Source organism: Gigantopelta aegis, chromosome 1 (genome assembly GCF_016097555.1).
Source record: "Gigantopelta aegis isolate Gae_Host chromosome 1, Gae_host_genome, whole genome shotgun sequence".
Taxonomy (NCBI): Eukaryota; Metazoa; Mollusca; class Gastropoda; order Neomphalida; family Peltospiridae; genus Gigantopelta; species Gigantopelta aegis.
In genome coordinates, this window is record NC_054699.1 from 35,871,339 (window position 1) to 35,889,991 (window position 18,653).

Below are 18,653 nucleotides of genomic sequence, written 5' to 3' on the forward strand. Positions count from 1 at the left end.
TTCATTTATTAATTAATTTTATATTCACTTTTAACATTACTGTTAATTAATTAGTAGTGTATTTATATATTTACATTGCAATGCATGCATCTGTGGAACACGCTGCGGACTGATCGGCAATCCAAACAAACATAGTCATATGAGTATATTCGTATTCTTATTTTTGAAACAAACAGCTTAACCCCATTTTTAATGATTAAGGGTGAGAGATGATAGTATTTATATAACTATGGTGTACATGTTGATTGGAAAGCTGTATATAGGCTGTAATGAACCAAATAACATCCAGCTGGGTCAAAGTTCGAGGTGCACCGAACTTTTCATCCCACAGTTGAGGTTACCAGTTGTGCCATTGGTGACAAATGTGAGAGTTTGTTGTGATAAAACGTTGGTTCATCTGGCCAGTAAATTCCTGTAGTTTAATTTGAACTAGTGTCAATGTACCAACTACCATTGTGCTTGAAATGTGTGCGACAACCTACTAAAAATAACATGAAATTTGTGTTCGGAACTAGGGTAACCATAGACGCTACCCGATATGTCTAAAATGAGCAGCTTACCCCTACCCCTCCATTTCTTCCGATTTACTTTATGGGTGAGTGGTGGTAGTATTTATATCCATGGTGCATATATATATATATATTGATGTGCTGCATGTAGAAGTGAGTTTTAGCCACATGTTACTATTGTCGTCTATGGGATGTGATTTGGTGGTATACACCCTATAGCAGTTTGATTTGATTTGATTTCATTTCAAATTATTTTCGTGCTTATATCCAATTAAGGTTCAAGCACGCTGTCCTGGGCGCACACCTCAGCTATCTGGGCTGTCTGTCCAGGGCCCCGTTCCACGAAGCGATCTTAGCCCTAAGATTACCTTAGGCGCATAGCTACCGTATGCACTTAAGTTGATCTTAGGGCTAAGATCGCTTCGTGGAACGGGGCCCTGGACAGTAGTTAGTTATTAATTGTTAGTCAGAGAAAAGAGGGTGTAGTGGCCTTACACCTACCCATTGACTCGTTAAAACTCGTTCTGGGTGGCTGCGAGCCCTGTGCCTACCAGCCTGTAGTCCAATGGCTTAACCACGACGCCACCGAGGCCAGTATAGCAGTTTGATGTGACGGCTCTATTTAAGCAAAATGTAATAATTATTCTTCAGGACAGTGTGTTCGAGTCGAATGTCTGTAATTAAACGGAAATTGGTCTCCCATCTGTGACATACAGGCGTGAATCAGCAGACGTAGTGTAAACCGATTACTATGACAACAAATCCAAACAGTTAATATCAGTTGGCGTCATGAAGTCACGCAGGCGCACACCATGTACAGTATAAAGCACAGCCCTTTGTAATTTGTTGTGTTTATCCGCTGGTCGGAATTTGCACTATCTATGTTATTCGAATAATGTTAACGTACTTATCATCGTTATCGTTTTAATTGTATAAGCAAACATACAAGTGATAAACAAAGAAACAAAAAAAAGGTTTGTTTTCATTTAACAGCACCACTAGAGCACATTGATTTATTAATTATCGGCTATTAGATGTGAAACATTTGGTAATTTTGACTGGTAGACATCAGAAGTAACCTACTACATTTTACCATTAGCAGCAAGGGATTATTTGTATGCACATTCCCACAGAAAGGAAATCACATACCACAGCTTTTGACCAGTTGTGGTGCACTGGTTGGAACGAGAAAAAAGCCAATAAGTTGAATGGATCCACCGAGGTGTTTCGATCCTGCGACACAAGCACCTCAAGCGAGTACTCAACCGACTGAGCTAAATCCACCCTCAGGCAGAGTTTGAAACAGTTTTAGAGTCCAAAGTATTTTAAAGTTCATAAAAAAGCCCAAGGCTGAGAAATCGAGATAGACTGTAGACAATTTGGAATAGGCCAAAACAAAACGCAGTGAGTGTTCTTTATAACTGAGAGCAATGTAGGACAACCAAAAGTAGACAAAACAAATAAGTTCGCCTCAGACTATTAGAGATATTATATGTATTTAAAGACGTAGATCCACTTTCGAAGGAGGATCCAAATGTGTGATGTCCTTGATAAGGTGTCGTCCGAGCCACAATCATGTACAGACCGCTGAAGTCGGTAATAAAGTTAAAAGTTTGTTTTGTTTAACGACACAACTAGAGAACATTGATTTATTAATCATAGGCTAATGGATGTAAAACAGGTATACCAGTCGTAGTGCACTGGTTGGAGCGACAAATTGCCCAATGGCCCCACCGACGGGGATCGATCCCAGATTGACCGGGCATCAAGCGAGCGCTTTGTAACTGGGCTATGTCTCGCCCTGCACACACTGTATTATGCTGATAATGATCATGATGTCCCAAGAAATAATTGCTAGTTTCTTCTTTTATATTTTGTGTGTGATTTCTATATTTTTTCAACTGAATTCATTTGTCTTCACGTAAGCATATTAAAACTGTATGATAATAATAGTCGAATTTGCACATATACATGCATTTATATTTAATATTTAATGATTCCACATAGAGAAACAATTGTTGCACAGCAGTTTACTGGGAAATATTGTTTTTTAAAATACTAAGGTAGTTTTTTTTATAATATAATAATAATACATTATAAAAATACTATTAAAAGTTCTAAATGTAGTTAGTGATTCGAGTTAAGTCAGTTTGCCCCCCCCCCCCAAGCTATATAGTACCCACGTTTTTCGTCACATGAAACGTTATCAATACAAAATATTTCAAGAACAATATGTTTCCAAAATATTACACCATATCTTATTACTTTATTAATGAGCATCCGGACTTTCATATATGATATAACACACGATAAGTCTACATCTGATAAGCCATTGGAAAGACAGGTACCAACGCGGATTGACGCCTTAATTCCTCATTGGTAATGAATGGCATGGGATATGTATCATTATTACACGTCAATCGTTTTTGAGGCCGATACCTACTGGCCATGTTCGATGGACATTCGGAAACATTCGGTATTCATTCGGACATGTTCGGTGTTCATTCGGGCACGTTTGGTGGTAAACGGAAATGCCCGGTGGTTTCCGAGCTCTCCCGATGTTTACCGGTGAAACAATAGCATAATAACTTTGAAGAATACAAACACGTCTTCATCCATATTTTGATCCACAGTGTTCACAGCCACATTTGATAATATAGCGATATGTCGCAAACACAGTTTCCTCCCCTTCGCACTGAAGCGCCACCGCCTTCATGATTGACAACACGTCTCTACAGCACGTGCAGACATACCGGAAGGGTCTGTATAGTACCGGAGAAAACGACACACGTGGTAGGGTTCGAGATTTGTAACAAAAACCTTCACATCGGGCCAAAAGTATATTCTGAAAAAACAAGAAGAGTAATAATCATAATAAAGTAGAGGATATTTGCCACATTCAGTGAAAATTGTAGGGACATCGGTCAAATATTGTTAACATAGCAACATATTCAAAATTGTAAGTACAAAATGCGCCGCCAAAAGGTAAGTGAAATTGTATCTGTTTTTGTTTCTTTCAAAAGGTGGCCATTGTTCCCACCGTCATGCTTACAGATTGCACCCAAACCTTTTTTTTCAGTGAGAAAATGGTGCACGTGAAACTTATGTTAACACTGTTCATGTTTGATCAGGGTTGGGAGGCCCTCCCAGGTAGGGTATATACTTATATATAACCGGCCAGAGTGGCGTCGTGGTTAGGCCATCGGTCTACAGGCTGGTAGGTACTGGGTTCAGATCCCAGTCGAGGCATGGGAGGTTTAATCCACATACTGACTCCAAATCCTGAGTGAGTGCTCCGCATGGCTCGATGGGTAGGTGTAAACCACTTGCACCGACCAGTGATCCATAAGTGGTTCAACAAAGGCCATGGTTTGTGCTATCCTGCTTGTGGGAAGCGCAAATAAAAGGTCCCTTGCTGCCTGTCGTAAAAGAGTAGCCTATGTGGCGACAGCGGGTTTCCTCCAAAAAAACGCAGTGTCAGAATGACCATATGTTTGACGTCCAATAGCCGATGAACCATGGACAGAGGCAGACACACAGACAGTCAGACAGTCAGACCTACACACAGACAGGCAGGCATATACACATACACAGACATACGTTATGAACCATGGACAGAGGCAGACACACAGACAGTCAGACAGTCAGACCTACACACAAACAGAAAGAAACAGGTCACGGTATATGCGGTGTTTCACCTTGGAACACTACACATACACGACTTGATTAGTTCAGCGTTGGCACTATGCCTCATTCACGAGTAGACTCGACTCGCGAACACCGGTCCTGGGAGAGTCAATTTAAGCTGAGAATATTGTTTCACCAGGATTCACTCAATTGCCGCGCACCGGAACATTAGTCTCGGGGGGATGGGCGGCGGGGTTGTTCGGTGGAGGGAGATTTCTACCTGGTGTCATGAATTGTGTGCGTTATTTAACACAGCCCCGGTGGACTTGTGGAAGATCCAGATAAACCAGAAAACACCGTTCGCACGTAATCAGTTAAGATAATCACAGACCTTGGTTTTTAAACACTACGGCGTACTCGTCAATATCAGAGCCGCTTTTTATCTTTGAAATCAGTCATTACTTGTATTTTAACGTTTAGATTATCGATGTTTGGTCATTTTGGGGGTTTTAATACTACGAAATGCATTTGTCATATTTTGAAAAACGCTTAAACAGTCTAGACTATTCATACAGTCTAGGAATTATGAGAAACGAGGTCTAGTCCAGGTTTCGAGGATATTTCCCCGTTTCAACGCCACATATTCTTGTTTCCCTCTATTGTAACTTTATTCATTTTCACTGGTTGAAACGGGTCTGAAGAAATTATGGCTGATGCTAACCATCGATCTTTCAGCTACGTGTGGAGTTTCAGACATGTATTGCGCGATTGTTAACTGTACGAATAGCGTGTATGAAAACAGGCCGGTGTGTGATGTTTCAGACGTGTACGACTAACGTGAATGAAAACAGGCCGGTGTGTGATGTTTCAGACGTGTATGAATAACGTGTATGAAAACAGGCCGGTGTGTTATGTTTCAGACGTGTATGAATAACGTGTATGAAAACAGGCCGGTGTGTGATGTTTCAGACATATTGTACGAATAACGTGTATGAAAACAGGCCGGTGTGTGATGTTTCAGACATATTGTACGAATAACGTGTATGAAAACAGGCCGGTGTGTGATGTTTCAGACATACTTTATGAATAACGTGAATGAAAACAGGCCGGTGTGTGATGTTTCAGACATATTATACGAATAACGTGAATGAAAACAGGCCGGTGTGTCATGTTTCAGACGTATCGAATAACGTGTATGAAAACAGGCCGGTGTGTCATATTTCAGACGTGTATGAATAACGTGTATGAAAACAGGCCAGTGTGTGATGTTTCAGACATATTGTACGAATAACGTGTATGAAAACACGCCGGTGTGTGATGTTTCAGACATATTGTACGAATAACGTTAATGAAAACAGGCCGGTGTGTGATGTTTCAGACATATTGTACGAAATAACGTGAATGAAAACAGGCCAGTGTGTAATGTTTCAGACATGTATGAATAACGTGTCTGAAAACAGGCCAGTGTGTAATGTTTCAGACATGTATGAATAACGTGTCTGAAAACAGGCCGGTGTGTGATGTTTCAGACGTGTATGAGTAACGTGTATGAAAACAGGCCGGTGTGTGATATTTCAGACGTGTATTACGCAACTGTTAGTTGTATGAATAACGTGTATAAAAAAAAAGGCCGGTGTGTGATGTTTCAGACGTGTACGAACAATGTGTATGAAAACAGGCCGGTGTGTGTTGTTTCAGACATATTGTATGAATAATGTGTATGAAAACAGGCCGGTGTGTGATGTTTCAGACATATTGTATGAATAACGTGTATGACAACAGGCCGGTGTGTCATGTTTGAGACGTGTATGAATACCGTGTATTAAAAGAGGCCAGTGTGTGATGTCTCAGATATATTGTACGAATAACGTGTATGAAAACACGCCGGTGTGTGATGTTTCAGACGTGTATGAATAACGTGTATGAAAACAGGCCGGTGTGTGATGTTTCAGACATATTGTATGAATAACGTGTATGAAAACAGGCCGGTGTGTCATGTTTCAGACGTGTATGAATAACGTGTATGAAAAGAGGCCAGTGTGTGATGTTTCAGACATATTGTACGAATAACTTGTATGAAAACACGCCGGTGTGTGATGTTTCAGACGTGTATGAATAACGTGTACGAAAACAGGCCGGTGTGTGATGTTTCAGATATATTGTATGAATAACGTGTATAAAAACAGGCCGGTGTGTGATGTTTCAGACGTGTATTACGCAACTGTTAATTGTATGAATAACGTGAATGAAAACAGGCTGGTGTGTGATGTTTCAGACGTGTATAAATAACGTGAATGAAAACAGGCCGGTGTGTGATGCGACTTACCCTTGTTTCACACTGTTTCCTGGGATGACGGACTGTCTCCACGAAGTAGTGCCTCATACACCGGTTCTCCCTTCGCACAGCCATCACGCATATGCAGCCGAAGCACACCATAGTGCAGATTAACGACGGGAAATAGTTCCCACAAACACTGGTCATTTTACTCCCACTCTGAAACAGAAATATCGGCTATTATTCCATAATGAGCATATATGTGTAGTCTTATTGGTCGAAAGCCAGTCACATGACCTTCCGTAAATAATTATATTGCCCTCAGTCGGTCCCACCGCTCCGATCACAAGTGATACTGCCATCGGAGATTTAAATGAATGAATGAATGAATGAATGAATGTTTAACGACACCCAAGCACGAAAAATACATCGGTTATTGGGTGTCAAACTATGGTAAATGCAAAAACAATGTGATGATCAACATCAATATAAAAATTCAAGATGTCGGAGACTTAACCAATGGAAACAAATAAAATGAAAAGAAATCGATCCCATTAATGAGTAAGTAACGAAATGCAACGTCAACTGCTACATTAAAATGTAAACAACACTAACTTGTGACACCCCCCCCCACAACACACCCCCCCCCCCCCCCCCCCGTCAAAAAACAAAATAAAATAAAATACAAAAAAACAACAAACAAACAAAAAATCCCTTTATTCATATTGAGTTTAATTCTGAAAATACAACAAAGACAAGGTCAGTACATGTTACATGAAAACGCAGTTGGATTCGGCACTCCCTGGATTTTATGTTACAAATGTTCAGTAAATGTTCAGTTCAAATTATGTTCAGATTTATCACATTTAGGTTTTTTTATTTTGTTATTAAAATGATCTTGACACTCTTGCTGTCTCTAATTACATTTTTGTCATCGTAATATTTTAAAGGTTTATTTCTGCATTCCTCTGTTTTACTGCCATACAACGTTATAGGATTACGTGGTGTCACTAAATAGCATCAGTCAGAACGCATTTCGGAAAATTATAAGCATTGACGTATTTCGATTCTGATAAACACAGCAGGAATGCCAGACACGGCCGAACAGTGTGTGTGTGGGGGGGGGGGCGCTAGTAATTCTAAATAAAAAATATTATTGGCAGTAAATCTTAAGGCAGAAATGAAATTTACTTGTAGAATGCAGGAAAATTACATTTCAGGACATCTAGTTTTCAAACTATTACGGGAGAGCATACACTCGATCTCAATCAGCCCCCCTCCCCCCCCCCCCCCCCCCCCATGTCAATTTGCTTCCATCGTGCTTGAATGTACGACTGTTATGAATGTTAGGTGATAACACAATTTTGTTTTACCATATTTCGGACAATATAAAGTTTTATGGACCGAAGAAATTGATACTGCAGTGTATGTATGACGTTATACTATCATTGTTTAATTTGCAGGCTTTTCATTAAAGAATACTGATATCGACAACAGTCACTCTTGTTGCGCAACAAATGTATGATCGTGAAGACTGCTTTTGCAACAAAGTTGGACAAGGCGGGACAACCTGCAACATGTTGTAAGATTTAGCTTCATGCTTCATCTTTTGGACATATATTGCAGCTTGTCCCCACTTGTAACCAATCGGACACTTTAGATGTGCCATGTGACCGAAGTTCTACATCACATAGTATCCAAAATGGTAGCATCAACAAAAGAGGAGAAATGATGGTCTCACCACGAAGTAGTTAAAGTGATCAACCTTTATGGCAATCCAAAACAGGTGCGTATGCCGTGATTACATTCCTCTTTACACACACGGATCACAGGATGGGAATTCTGTGGCTTGTGCTAAACAAATTCCACGAGACACAATAATTTCCACGAAATTGCCCGATTCAGCATCAATCTCTACTGCTGAAAGCTGGGAAATCACTAAAAAAGCCCTGGAACAGATTAAGGATTCATGTACATGTTTTGCATCAATCTCTGCTGCTGAAAGCTGGGAAATCATTAAAACCCTGGAACAGATTAAGGATTCATGTACATGTTTTGCATCAATCTCTACTGCTGAAAGCTGGGAAATCATTAAAACCCTGGAACAGATTAAGGATTCATGTACATCTTTTGCATCCAAATATATTAAGGGGGCGGGACGTAGCCCAGTGGTAAAGCGCTCGCTTGATGCGCGGTCGTTCCCCGTCGGTGGGCCTAGTGAGCTATTTGTCGCTCCAGCCAGTGCGCCACGACTGGTATATCAAAGGTTGTGGTATGTAGTATCCTGTCTATGGGATGGTGCATATAAAAGATCCCTTGCTACTAATGAAAACTTTCATAGACTGTGTCAAAATTAACAAATGTTTGATATTCAATAGCCGATAATTGCTAAATCAATGCGCTCTAGTGGTGTCGTTAAACAAAACAAACTTCTTCCAAATATATTATTTTTACAGACTCGTCTCCAAGCTTTACAGCACATGGAATTGGAGCACCCCTTAGTTGGGATGGTGATACGAAAGTGTCTTTTTATCCATTGCCAATAAAGATGTTATATTTCATTGGGTACCCAGCCATGTTGGCATTAAGAGCAGTGGAAAGGCAGATGTTGCTGATAAGTCTGCTTTGAATTTTATATTTATATCATGTGTCCAATGGCTTTTTGAACATATGATAAATATAAAATAGACAAATCATCAGAAAATAAATATAAAATATGAAATAAAGCTTTACAGAGATAGAAATATTCGGTCTATGTCGGTATCCCCTACAGTGATTTTAAATATACTCTTCAAAAAAAGAAACGCAAAAGGGTACACATGGGTTATAACTCAGATTTTATGTTTCCTACCGGTTCATGCTTTGTGAATATAAGGTCATTGCATGTCCCAAACACATTCCCACGGTTACATTCGATAAAACGCAGCTACTGTACAATAAAGTTCCAAAATGTGAATATTCGCAAAAACGCAGCCACGTGCAAACCATGTCACCACTGCACGTGCGTTGTCTGAACGTGCAACATGAACACCAACAGTATAAAAGTGCAGGGTGTTCGCTTGCCTGGCCTCTGTATCTGGCCGACAGTTGACAATCCAGGACATTCCACGTCTCAGTGAACCGCAGAGAAACAATGCCATCGGCCGACTAGACGCAGGCGAATCCAGAACGGCCGTTGCCAGGGCATTCCATGTGTCCCCAAGCACCATCTCCAGACTGTGGGACCGTTACCAGCAACATGGATCAACACGTGACCTCCCTAGATCCGGTCGACCACGGATCACTACCCCCGGGCAGGACCGCTACATCCGGGTACGCCACCTTCGGGAACGATTGACTACTGCCACCTCCACAGCCGCAGCAATACCAGGTTTGCGCAGGATATCCGACCAGACCGTACGGAACCGCCTACGTGAGGTAGGAATTCGTGCCAGACGTCCAGTTCGAGGTGTCATCTTAACACCACAACACCGTCGACTCCGACTGCAGTGGTGCCAGATTCATCGACAATGGCCTCAACTGCTATGGAGACAGGTGTGATTCAGTGACGAGTCCCGATTTCTGCTCCGACGTCATGATGGAAGATGTCGCGTGTATAGGCGTCGTGGTGAACGTTATGCGGCAAACTGCGTGCAGGAAGTGGACAGATTCGGCGGGGGTAGTGTCATGGTGTGGGCAGCCATCTCACACACTGGTAGAACTGACCTGGTCCACGTGCAGGGCAACCTGAATGCACAGGGCTACATTGACCAGATCCTCCGGCCACACATCGTTCCAGTTATGGCCAACACCAACGCAGTGTTCCAACATGACAACGCCAGGCCTCACACAGCACGTCTCACAACGGCTTTCCTACAGAACAACAACATTAATGTCCTTCCTTGGCCATCGATATCACCGGATTTGAACCCAATTGAGCATCTATGGGACGAGTTGGACCGACGCCTCCGACAGCGACAACCACAGCCCCAGACCCTGCCCGAGCTGGCAGCAGCCTTGCAGGCCGAGTGGGCCACCATCCCCCGGGACGTCATCCGTACTCTGGTTGCTTCAATGGGCAGGCGGTGCCAGGCAGTTGTCAACACACGCGGAGGCCACACCCGGTATTGACTCCAGATGACCTTCACCTTGGTGGTGTGTCCTATCACTTACTCACAATGGACTAGAGTGAATTGTGAACAATCCTGCAACATTTGGTAATTATCGGACTCACCATTCAATAATTAAATCAATTCTCCAAATGTTACGACAATGTGGTTTTGCGTTTCTTCTTTTGAAGAGTATATATTAATCAATATATTTTTTCGACTTAGCAAGATGATTTGGTAGATGCGGTCGCGAACAAGCTTCATTCTGTCACACCAGTCCTGGTAGAGTGATAGTCATCTTACAGGCGGTGCAGGAAGGATGAAGTGTTATTGTGTCGTGTCCGCATCGGCCATACATACTTGACACATTCATTTGTTTTAAAAAGAAACCTCCTCCTCAGTGTGAACAATGTCAGTGTACACTAACTGTGCGTTACATTTTGGTGGGGGGTGATCATCTCAAGCCGACGAGAAATGATATAATTGGTGACAGAAATGTTTTGGAATCTTTTAAATTCCACCCAGAATTAATTTTAAAGTTTTTAATGTACTTAAAGTTTTTAAAGCACTTTTTGTATACAAAGTTTAAAAATATACTTACCATTGATATTTGTATTGTATTATACGTTTCCTTACACTGTAGTTTTACATAATTATATAAATACTGTTTTTAAATACTTCCCTTTTGTGACACCCAATAGCCGATGTTTATTTCATTTTTTGCTAGGATTTCGTTAAACATTCATTCATTCATTCATTCTGCATTCACTCATTCATTCATTCATTCCTTTATAAGCAAATCCCTGTCTTGAAAACGTTTCAGGACCCGAGTACAAAGACAAAGGCAATAGAAAGGTATCTATAGCTGGGAAGGGAGGTGGTGGGGTGGCAATGATCAGGGTTTTCTACGAGAGAATTGTCTGTTTTTAAAAAAACCCAACACATTTTCAAACATGGTAAATGTCGTCTATTTTTAATTAATTGCTATAATGAAATGTAAAGCCGTATATTCATGCTAACTGGTTGGGAATCCGGATGAAAATCACCCATTTAAATACATTGTTATAATTAATTTAAAAAACAAACAAAAGTAAATAAGAAGCTTTACATGATCATATTTTCCATCCAATTTCATTTTTGCTCATTTTTTCTTTTTGAAATTCTAAACAAATGCAGGGCCGTAGCTAAATGTTTTTGTTTGGGAGGGTGGGGATGGGGGCATGTGAGTATTTAATATTCTAAAGCTCCTTAAACGGTTAAGAAGACAATTTTCTTTAAGTTTCTATGAACATTTCCGGATTTTGTTCTGGCTAGCTAGCTACGGCCCTGAAATGTCAAGAACCTGCATCAAATGTGGACGAAAGCGGATCCGGTTTATCCTAGTAGTTCATGTAGCACGTGATACGGGTCACGCGCTTCAGGGGACCACGCGCTGATGTGTACATTTATTTCCACCAGGTCATCCCCCACCCTCTCCCTGAGGGAGTTGCAAAATATATATCCTGGGAAGAGGACCCGCTGTTATTTGTGCCCCAGGCCCCGCGGATCCTTAAACCAGCTCTGGATGACAGTATAAAAATGTATCATCAGAAAGTTATACACACATGAACAAGTGGGGACATCTGTCCCGGCATGTCCAACAAAATGGACAAATGTATCATCGTGTAGACAGAAAGTTATACAAACATAACCAAGTGGGGACATCTGTCTCGGCATGCATCTGTATGTGAGTGCTTCCGCGAGTGTGTTTGTGCGGTGTAGTATTCATGTTTTTTTCTCTTTTTGTCATTCAAATGTTTTACCCAACAAGACAAGATAATACTTTATTTACACTCGGGCCGTTACACAACGGCATAGGCATGACGTGTTCTGCGGCAAAACGTATCTAAAGAGTAATAGAAAAGCTCCATTTGTCTGTTGTAATCAACAGTGAATCTGTTTGTTGTGTCTGTGAACACCTACAGCCCGTCGTAAAACAACGCTCCACGCCATCCACTTTAACATCACATAGAGGGGAGGTCAGTCATGCGGAACGTCCGAAATGGACCAGGAAATATTACGAACGGGGGGTTAAACACAGTGTTCTGTGAGGGTAAAAGAGAACCACTTTTACCGTCTGCTCGTTTAAACATAGATTTCTGTGAGTGAGAGATAATGATGATAACTAGTTTAACGTGAAAATGGGGCAGAATTTTGAAAATAGCAATTAGTAAAAAACGAACGAGAGAGAGTATCAGACTAGGGTATAGTCCAGTCGTCATGGTTTGGTATAGTGGTGCGAACGGGCCCGACTCCGGAGGATACGAGATGGTATCACTATAAAGCAAGGTAAAGTCCAGAAAAAGAGTAGTAGGGCCCGACCCCGCTTCCTATTTCTTCTTAGAGTGGGGCGGTCAATCTTCCAGTGCTGCTAGGACAGGCTCGGACATGTAGAGACTAAACGCGAACAACCGTGGCGTTCTGCAGAATGGCCGTCATACGAGTCACGAAAAAAAACAAGTCGACAGTCAGACGAAATGACGTGGAGGCAAGGAATCTCGCTAAAAAGAATCCAACCTGGTGGTGCAGGCTGTCGAAACGAGAAGCGTTCCAGCGTTCAATCAGTTCCAATGGCCGCATACATCCCAGTACAAAACTTCATTTCGCTGACAAAAACAACGAAATGAAGGACCCCCAAGTCGAGCACACGAAAGCACGTGCAGTATGCACAAGCGAAACAAACACGTCTTACCGCGTGGAGCTCCAGACTGGGAGAGTGAGAGAGAACCACTTTTACCGTCTGCTCGGAAAATCACAGATCCCATTTGTTTACGAACGAGCAACTCGCCTGCTGATTTCATTTTCATTTCAACTTATTGTCGTGTTTATATCCAATTAAGGTTCAAGCACGCTGTCCTGGACACATACCTCATCTATCTGGGCTGTCTGTCCAGGACAGTGAGTTAGTTGTTAGTTGGTTAGTGGTTAGAGAGAAGAGAGTGTAGTGGCCTTACACTTACCCATTGAGCCCTTAAGAACTCGCACTGGGTTGGGGCCGGTACTGGGCTGCGAAGCCTGGACCTACCAGTCTGTAGTCCGATGGCTTAACCACTGCGCCACCGAGGCCGGTCACCTGCTGATATCTTCCCTGACTCCGAAATCGGAAATGTTCATCAGGACATAATATAATCGGCGAATTTCTCAAATTGCAAGTACACGCACCAAAATATACGCACGCACATACGCAGACTCACGTGCGTGTTTGTGTATGTGTGCGTATACCGTGTATTTGTGCGTATACCATGTGTGTGTGTGTGTGTGTGTGTGTGTGTGTGTGTGCTTGCAGTCTGACACATTCTCAAATTACTTTATGATGGGCGTTCCAAACGAACAGGAGCGGGACATAGTTCAGTGGTACAGCGTTCGCCTGATGCGCAATCGATCTGGGATTGATTCCCGTCAGTGGGCCCATTTGGGCTATTTCTCCTTTCAGCTAGTGCTCCACAACTGGTGTAACAAAGGCCGTGGTATATACTATCCTGTCTATGGCTGCTAATCGAAAAGAGTAGCCCATAAAGTGGCAACGGCGATTTTCCTCTCTCAATATCTCTGTGTGGTCCTTAACCATATGTCCGAAGCCATATATCCGTAAATAAAATGTGTTGAATGCGTCGTTAAATAAAACATTTCCTTCCTTCCTTCCTTCCTTCCAAACGAACAAACCTAACGAAGAAACCAATGCGTGGTGTAGTTTGCAAACGATGCTTTGTGGTGAACATTTTGCTTTCCTTCACATTGGAAATGACGGGGCGTGATTTAGGTAAGTCGGTTGAGAGCGCGTCCGAGGTGCTTGCGTTGCAGGATTGAATCGCCTCCGTGGATCCATTAAACTGCTTGGGTTTTTTTCCCCCGTTCTAAGCAGTACACCACAACTGGTCAAAGACCGTGGTATGTGCTTTCCTGTCTATGGGAAAGGGCATATAAAAGGTCACTTGCTGCATGAGGAAAAATGTAGCGGGTTTCTTCTGATGACTACGAATCAGTTATACCATGCTCAATGTGCTCTAGTGGTTTCGTCAAAACAAAACAGACTTTATCTTGGAAATTATACTCCGTTAACTAAACGCGGTCCACTTCTCCCCTTCCTCACCAGGTCCTCTAGATTTTATCTAGGTCGAGTCACCTCCAGCCCTCCCCTTATTCATATTGATATAGGCGTGCAGGAGATGGCCCAAAAGTGACAACTATCGTACCACCAGCTACCTTTGGGTATTTATGAAAGTATGGGTCCTGACTAACTCCTGGATACAAATTACCCAGAATACCTATGGGCAAACATCATCAATATGTCTGCCTCGATTTTGATATTTTTGCACCTAGTTCCGATAGTCTTCATTCTCTTTAGTTGTTTGACATTTTAAGCCTTTACTAAGGTTAGACATGTTATAATACAGTTTAAGACCTCCAAAACGTGTACGATCTAATAGCTATTTACCGGCCTCGGTGGCGTCGTGGTTAGGCCATCGGTCTACAAGCTGGTAGGTAATGGATTCGGATTCCAGTCGAGGTATGGGATTTTTAATCCAGATACCGACTCCAAACCCGCAAGGCTCAATGGGTAGGTGTAAACCACTTGCACCGACCAGTGATCCATAACTGGTTTAAAAAAGGCCATGATTTGTGCTATCCTGCCTGTGGGAAGCGCAAATAAAAGATCCGTTGCTGCCTGTCGTAAAAGAGTAGCCTATGTGGCGAAAGCCGGTTTCCTCTAAAAACAGTGTCAGAATGACCATATGTTTGACGTCCAATAGCCGATGATAAGATAAAAGAATCAATGTGCTCTGGTGGCGTCGTTAAATAAAACAAACTTTACTTTTACGCCTGTTATCGGCTACGGTCGGACTGCTGGTGCTCCCTTGCACCTGCCAGTGCAGGCGGTCCCTCCTCCACCCACCCAAACCCTTTCCTGTCCTGGACGGAGGAATCGGTTGAGGCCGGTACTTGTGCCCAGGACAGGCGTGCGCTACAACAGCTTGCTCTGAATGTGCAAGTTAAAATTTGTTCCAAGTTCCAAGTAGAGCATGACGAGCTACTCTCGGCTTACTAAGTTGTAGAACTATACGTAGCTCCCTATCTTTATCGTTTGGCTTACCGATCAAATTGCGCCTATCTTCCTTCATCAAAAATGCGCACCCATTCTTTTTGGCTTAATCCTACGGGACATTCCAAATTCCATAACAACATAACACCCACCGCCTGTTACCGGCTACGTTCGAACTGCTGATGCTCCCGTGCACCTGCCAGTGCAGGCAATCCCCCCCCCCCCCTCCAACCCACCCCTTTCCTGTCCTGGACAGTGGAGCCGGCCGAGGCCGGCGCCTGTGCCCAGGACAGATGTGCGCTACAACAGCTTGTGCTGAATGTGCACCTTAAACACTCTGACCTGACCTGACCTCAGTAGGTTTGGAAAAGACACGGGTGTTAGGTAAAGGCATTGGTTAATCAGATTAGCAGTTCCATGCACCCCGTGCGGTCCTTTCACTTTGAAAAAAAAGAAGGTAGTATTACATGCTGTTAAGCTGTGGAAAAGAAGCAGGGACGGGTATTTCTCTTTACCCTGGACGTCATATATACTATTGATGTAAAGTATATTCGATATATTCTCACATTTGTTTTACCCAAGGTAAACAAATGATCGAACTTGTTAAGTTGAAAGACATATACATTTGTGTCAGCAGTGCGAACAAGAGAGCTGATACAGTCGTTCATAATAACGTCCTGCACATGAACTAAAACGTGTGGTGTCTGGTGACATTGGCTGAACATTTGCTCGAAGAATAAATGTGGCATCAAACGTAACTTTGTTTTATACAGACACATTAATGTTTATTTCCTTGTCTTCATGACAGTCATCGGTGGCAATCTTGATAGTGTGGAATACAAAACGTTCCTCTTTGTTGGTTGGATCACATAAAATACCAGTCCACTTTCACAGAACCTTGTTTTTACCAGTAACCTGACATTTCATGAGTATGCTGATCACATCGTTTTCTTTTGTTCTTTTAAAAAACAAAAACAATTTGGACATAAACCTAATTATATGGATGATGACAAGATGAATGGTGAAATCACAGTACTTCCATTTCGGTATGGGACTACTGACAGGGCCGTGTCCCATGTTCTCTGTCAGATGATCTATCTCGGTATGGGAATATTGACAGGGTCGTGCCCCATTTTCTCTGTCAGATGAGCAATCTCGGTATGACCCGGGCCCGGGATCCTACAGTGTTTGTCGAGTAATCATCCCCCATGTAGGGTCAAACACTCGGGAGAAACCCATAACTGCACACGATGCCGATCTCTTTGTGTTGGTATAGGACACATACATCAGGACAGCAATCAAAACATCCACGGGAGAAACGCAAAGGTATTCAAGGAAACAGGCATCCTGGCTGAAGTGAAATCCCTAGCGCTGTCTCTCATCAAAAGTCTTAGGATGTTACACTACTTTGCTTTCCTCGGTAAAACGTAAACGGACAGTCTGGTGTGCATGGACCTGCTACCCTGAAGACGCTCAAGCCGTACACCAAAGCAGATACAGATGGTCCACATCTCCACTTACTGAAATACTTTACAGCTATCTTGTATGATCAGTTCAGCGACCTGAAAACTGTCAACAAAGCATGGGGGAAGATAATAGAAACCATTTCATTTACACCCAGATGCCCGACTGCAGCACTCAAAACAGGTTGCCTACCGAGCTGAAATAGGGCTCTAAAATATCTTGTGACTAACTAATAACGTATTAATATTAAACTTGGAAAACATTGACACTAATCATACACCGACATTCAAACTATTTCTCAAGTATTATTCACTAAACTGTTCTTTAAAATGTGATATTTTCTAATAGTTTTATAAAATGTTATTGTTATATCTTTCTTGTTATTGTGTTAATGAAATGTGGATTTATCCAAATGGAGGTAACAGTTAGCTGACTAGCGATTTACTTGTTCATGCTTGTGCAAGTTGCGTGCCAAATCAGCAAAACATCTTCAATAATAGGTACCTCTACTTATTACCTTTTAGATGAATTTCATGCATTTTGATTGGTCAATCGCCAATACATACCACAAGTATACCGTCTCATTTGCGGGAAAATACAGAAGTTGCCGGGGTGTACAAAATGTCACGTGACTTGCTCGACTGGTTGTACGAAAATACAAACACCGGATGAGACCGACGAAATTTTCTCCAACACGCCTTACTGATTAAATTTCTTAAAAGTCTTGAATTCATAATGAATGGGAATACCACAATTCGGTCAATTTAATTTTTACTGTTTATTTGAAGATTTCTTGAGCACGTTTGGCCAAAAAATGTGTTAGACTGGAATTTTTGCGTATTAAAAGCTAGTGCTATAATATAGCATTGCGTAATCATTTACCGTGTTATTAGAACTTGTGCTAATTATCACGAACATAGTTTAAGTCATAACTTGACATGCTTTTTTTTTTACAGGTTCTACTAGTTAGTACAATACGACAAATATTTTTGTTCGGCTGGGTTTAAAACACGCAAGATCATAAGGCGCTATGAGTTCTCTCATTTTGCGAAACAGGCTTCGAAATCATTTCAGGGTAAAACCACCCGAAATCCTTGTTGACACTCTATTATCCAAACAGGTAACAAAAAATGTTAGGTTAGACCAAACAATTGCGATCCTAGGTGGTACGAGTGCTGAACTATTAGTACTAATAGGTTTTTATGTGACGGCCATCTTGAAAATCCGATTTAGCCGCCATCATGTAAGTTGGGCAAGCGGTTCGTATTAAAAGTTGCAAATTATGGCAATGGGCAACTTGTGGACGAAATTTAATTCTTTTTTATGGAATGTCCACATCATTTTATTAGGCTGCTTGAAAAATATACCAAATACGGTCGCCAGTTTGATGATGTCATTTGAGCATGTTCCCCCACAGGAATTCTGGGTAATTTTCACCTGTGAGATAGTCAGGCCATATACTACGGCACGGTAGTTGCCACTTAAACCCCAACAATTTAATGAGTATCAGTCTGCACGCCTAATATTCTATGTAATGCTTTTGCAATCGTCGACAACCAAATGGTCGCAAGCTGCTGTGTCCAAAATACACATTTGTCCCTAAATCTAAT

The 18,653-nt window shown here is 42.0% G+C and overlaps 1 protein-coding gene across 1 annotated transcript in view; it reads right to left on the reverse strand.

The window, feature by feature from the left end:
- Window positions 1-2,753: 2,753 nt before the first annotated feature.
- The window catches only part of LOC121377728 (norrin-like), a 62,668-nt gene continuing 46,768 nt past the window's right edge, over window positions 2,754-18,653 (reverse strand). Inside the window, exons 2-3 of the mRNA XM_041505851.1 lie at window positions 6,463-6,630; window positions 2,754-3,354 (exon numbers count right to left, since the gene is read on the reverse strand). Coding sequence (XP_041361785.1) covers window positions 3,121-3,354; window positions 6,463-6,630 — 402 coding nt within the window. The 3' untranslated portion in view covers window positions 2,754-3,120. The remainder of the gene's footprint in view (window positions 3,355-6,462; window positions 6,631-18,653) is intronic.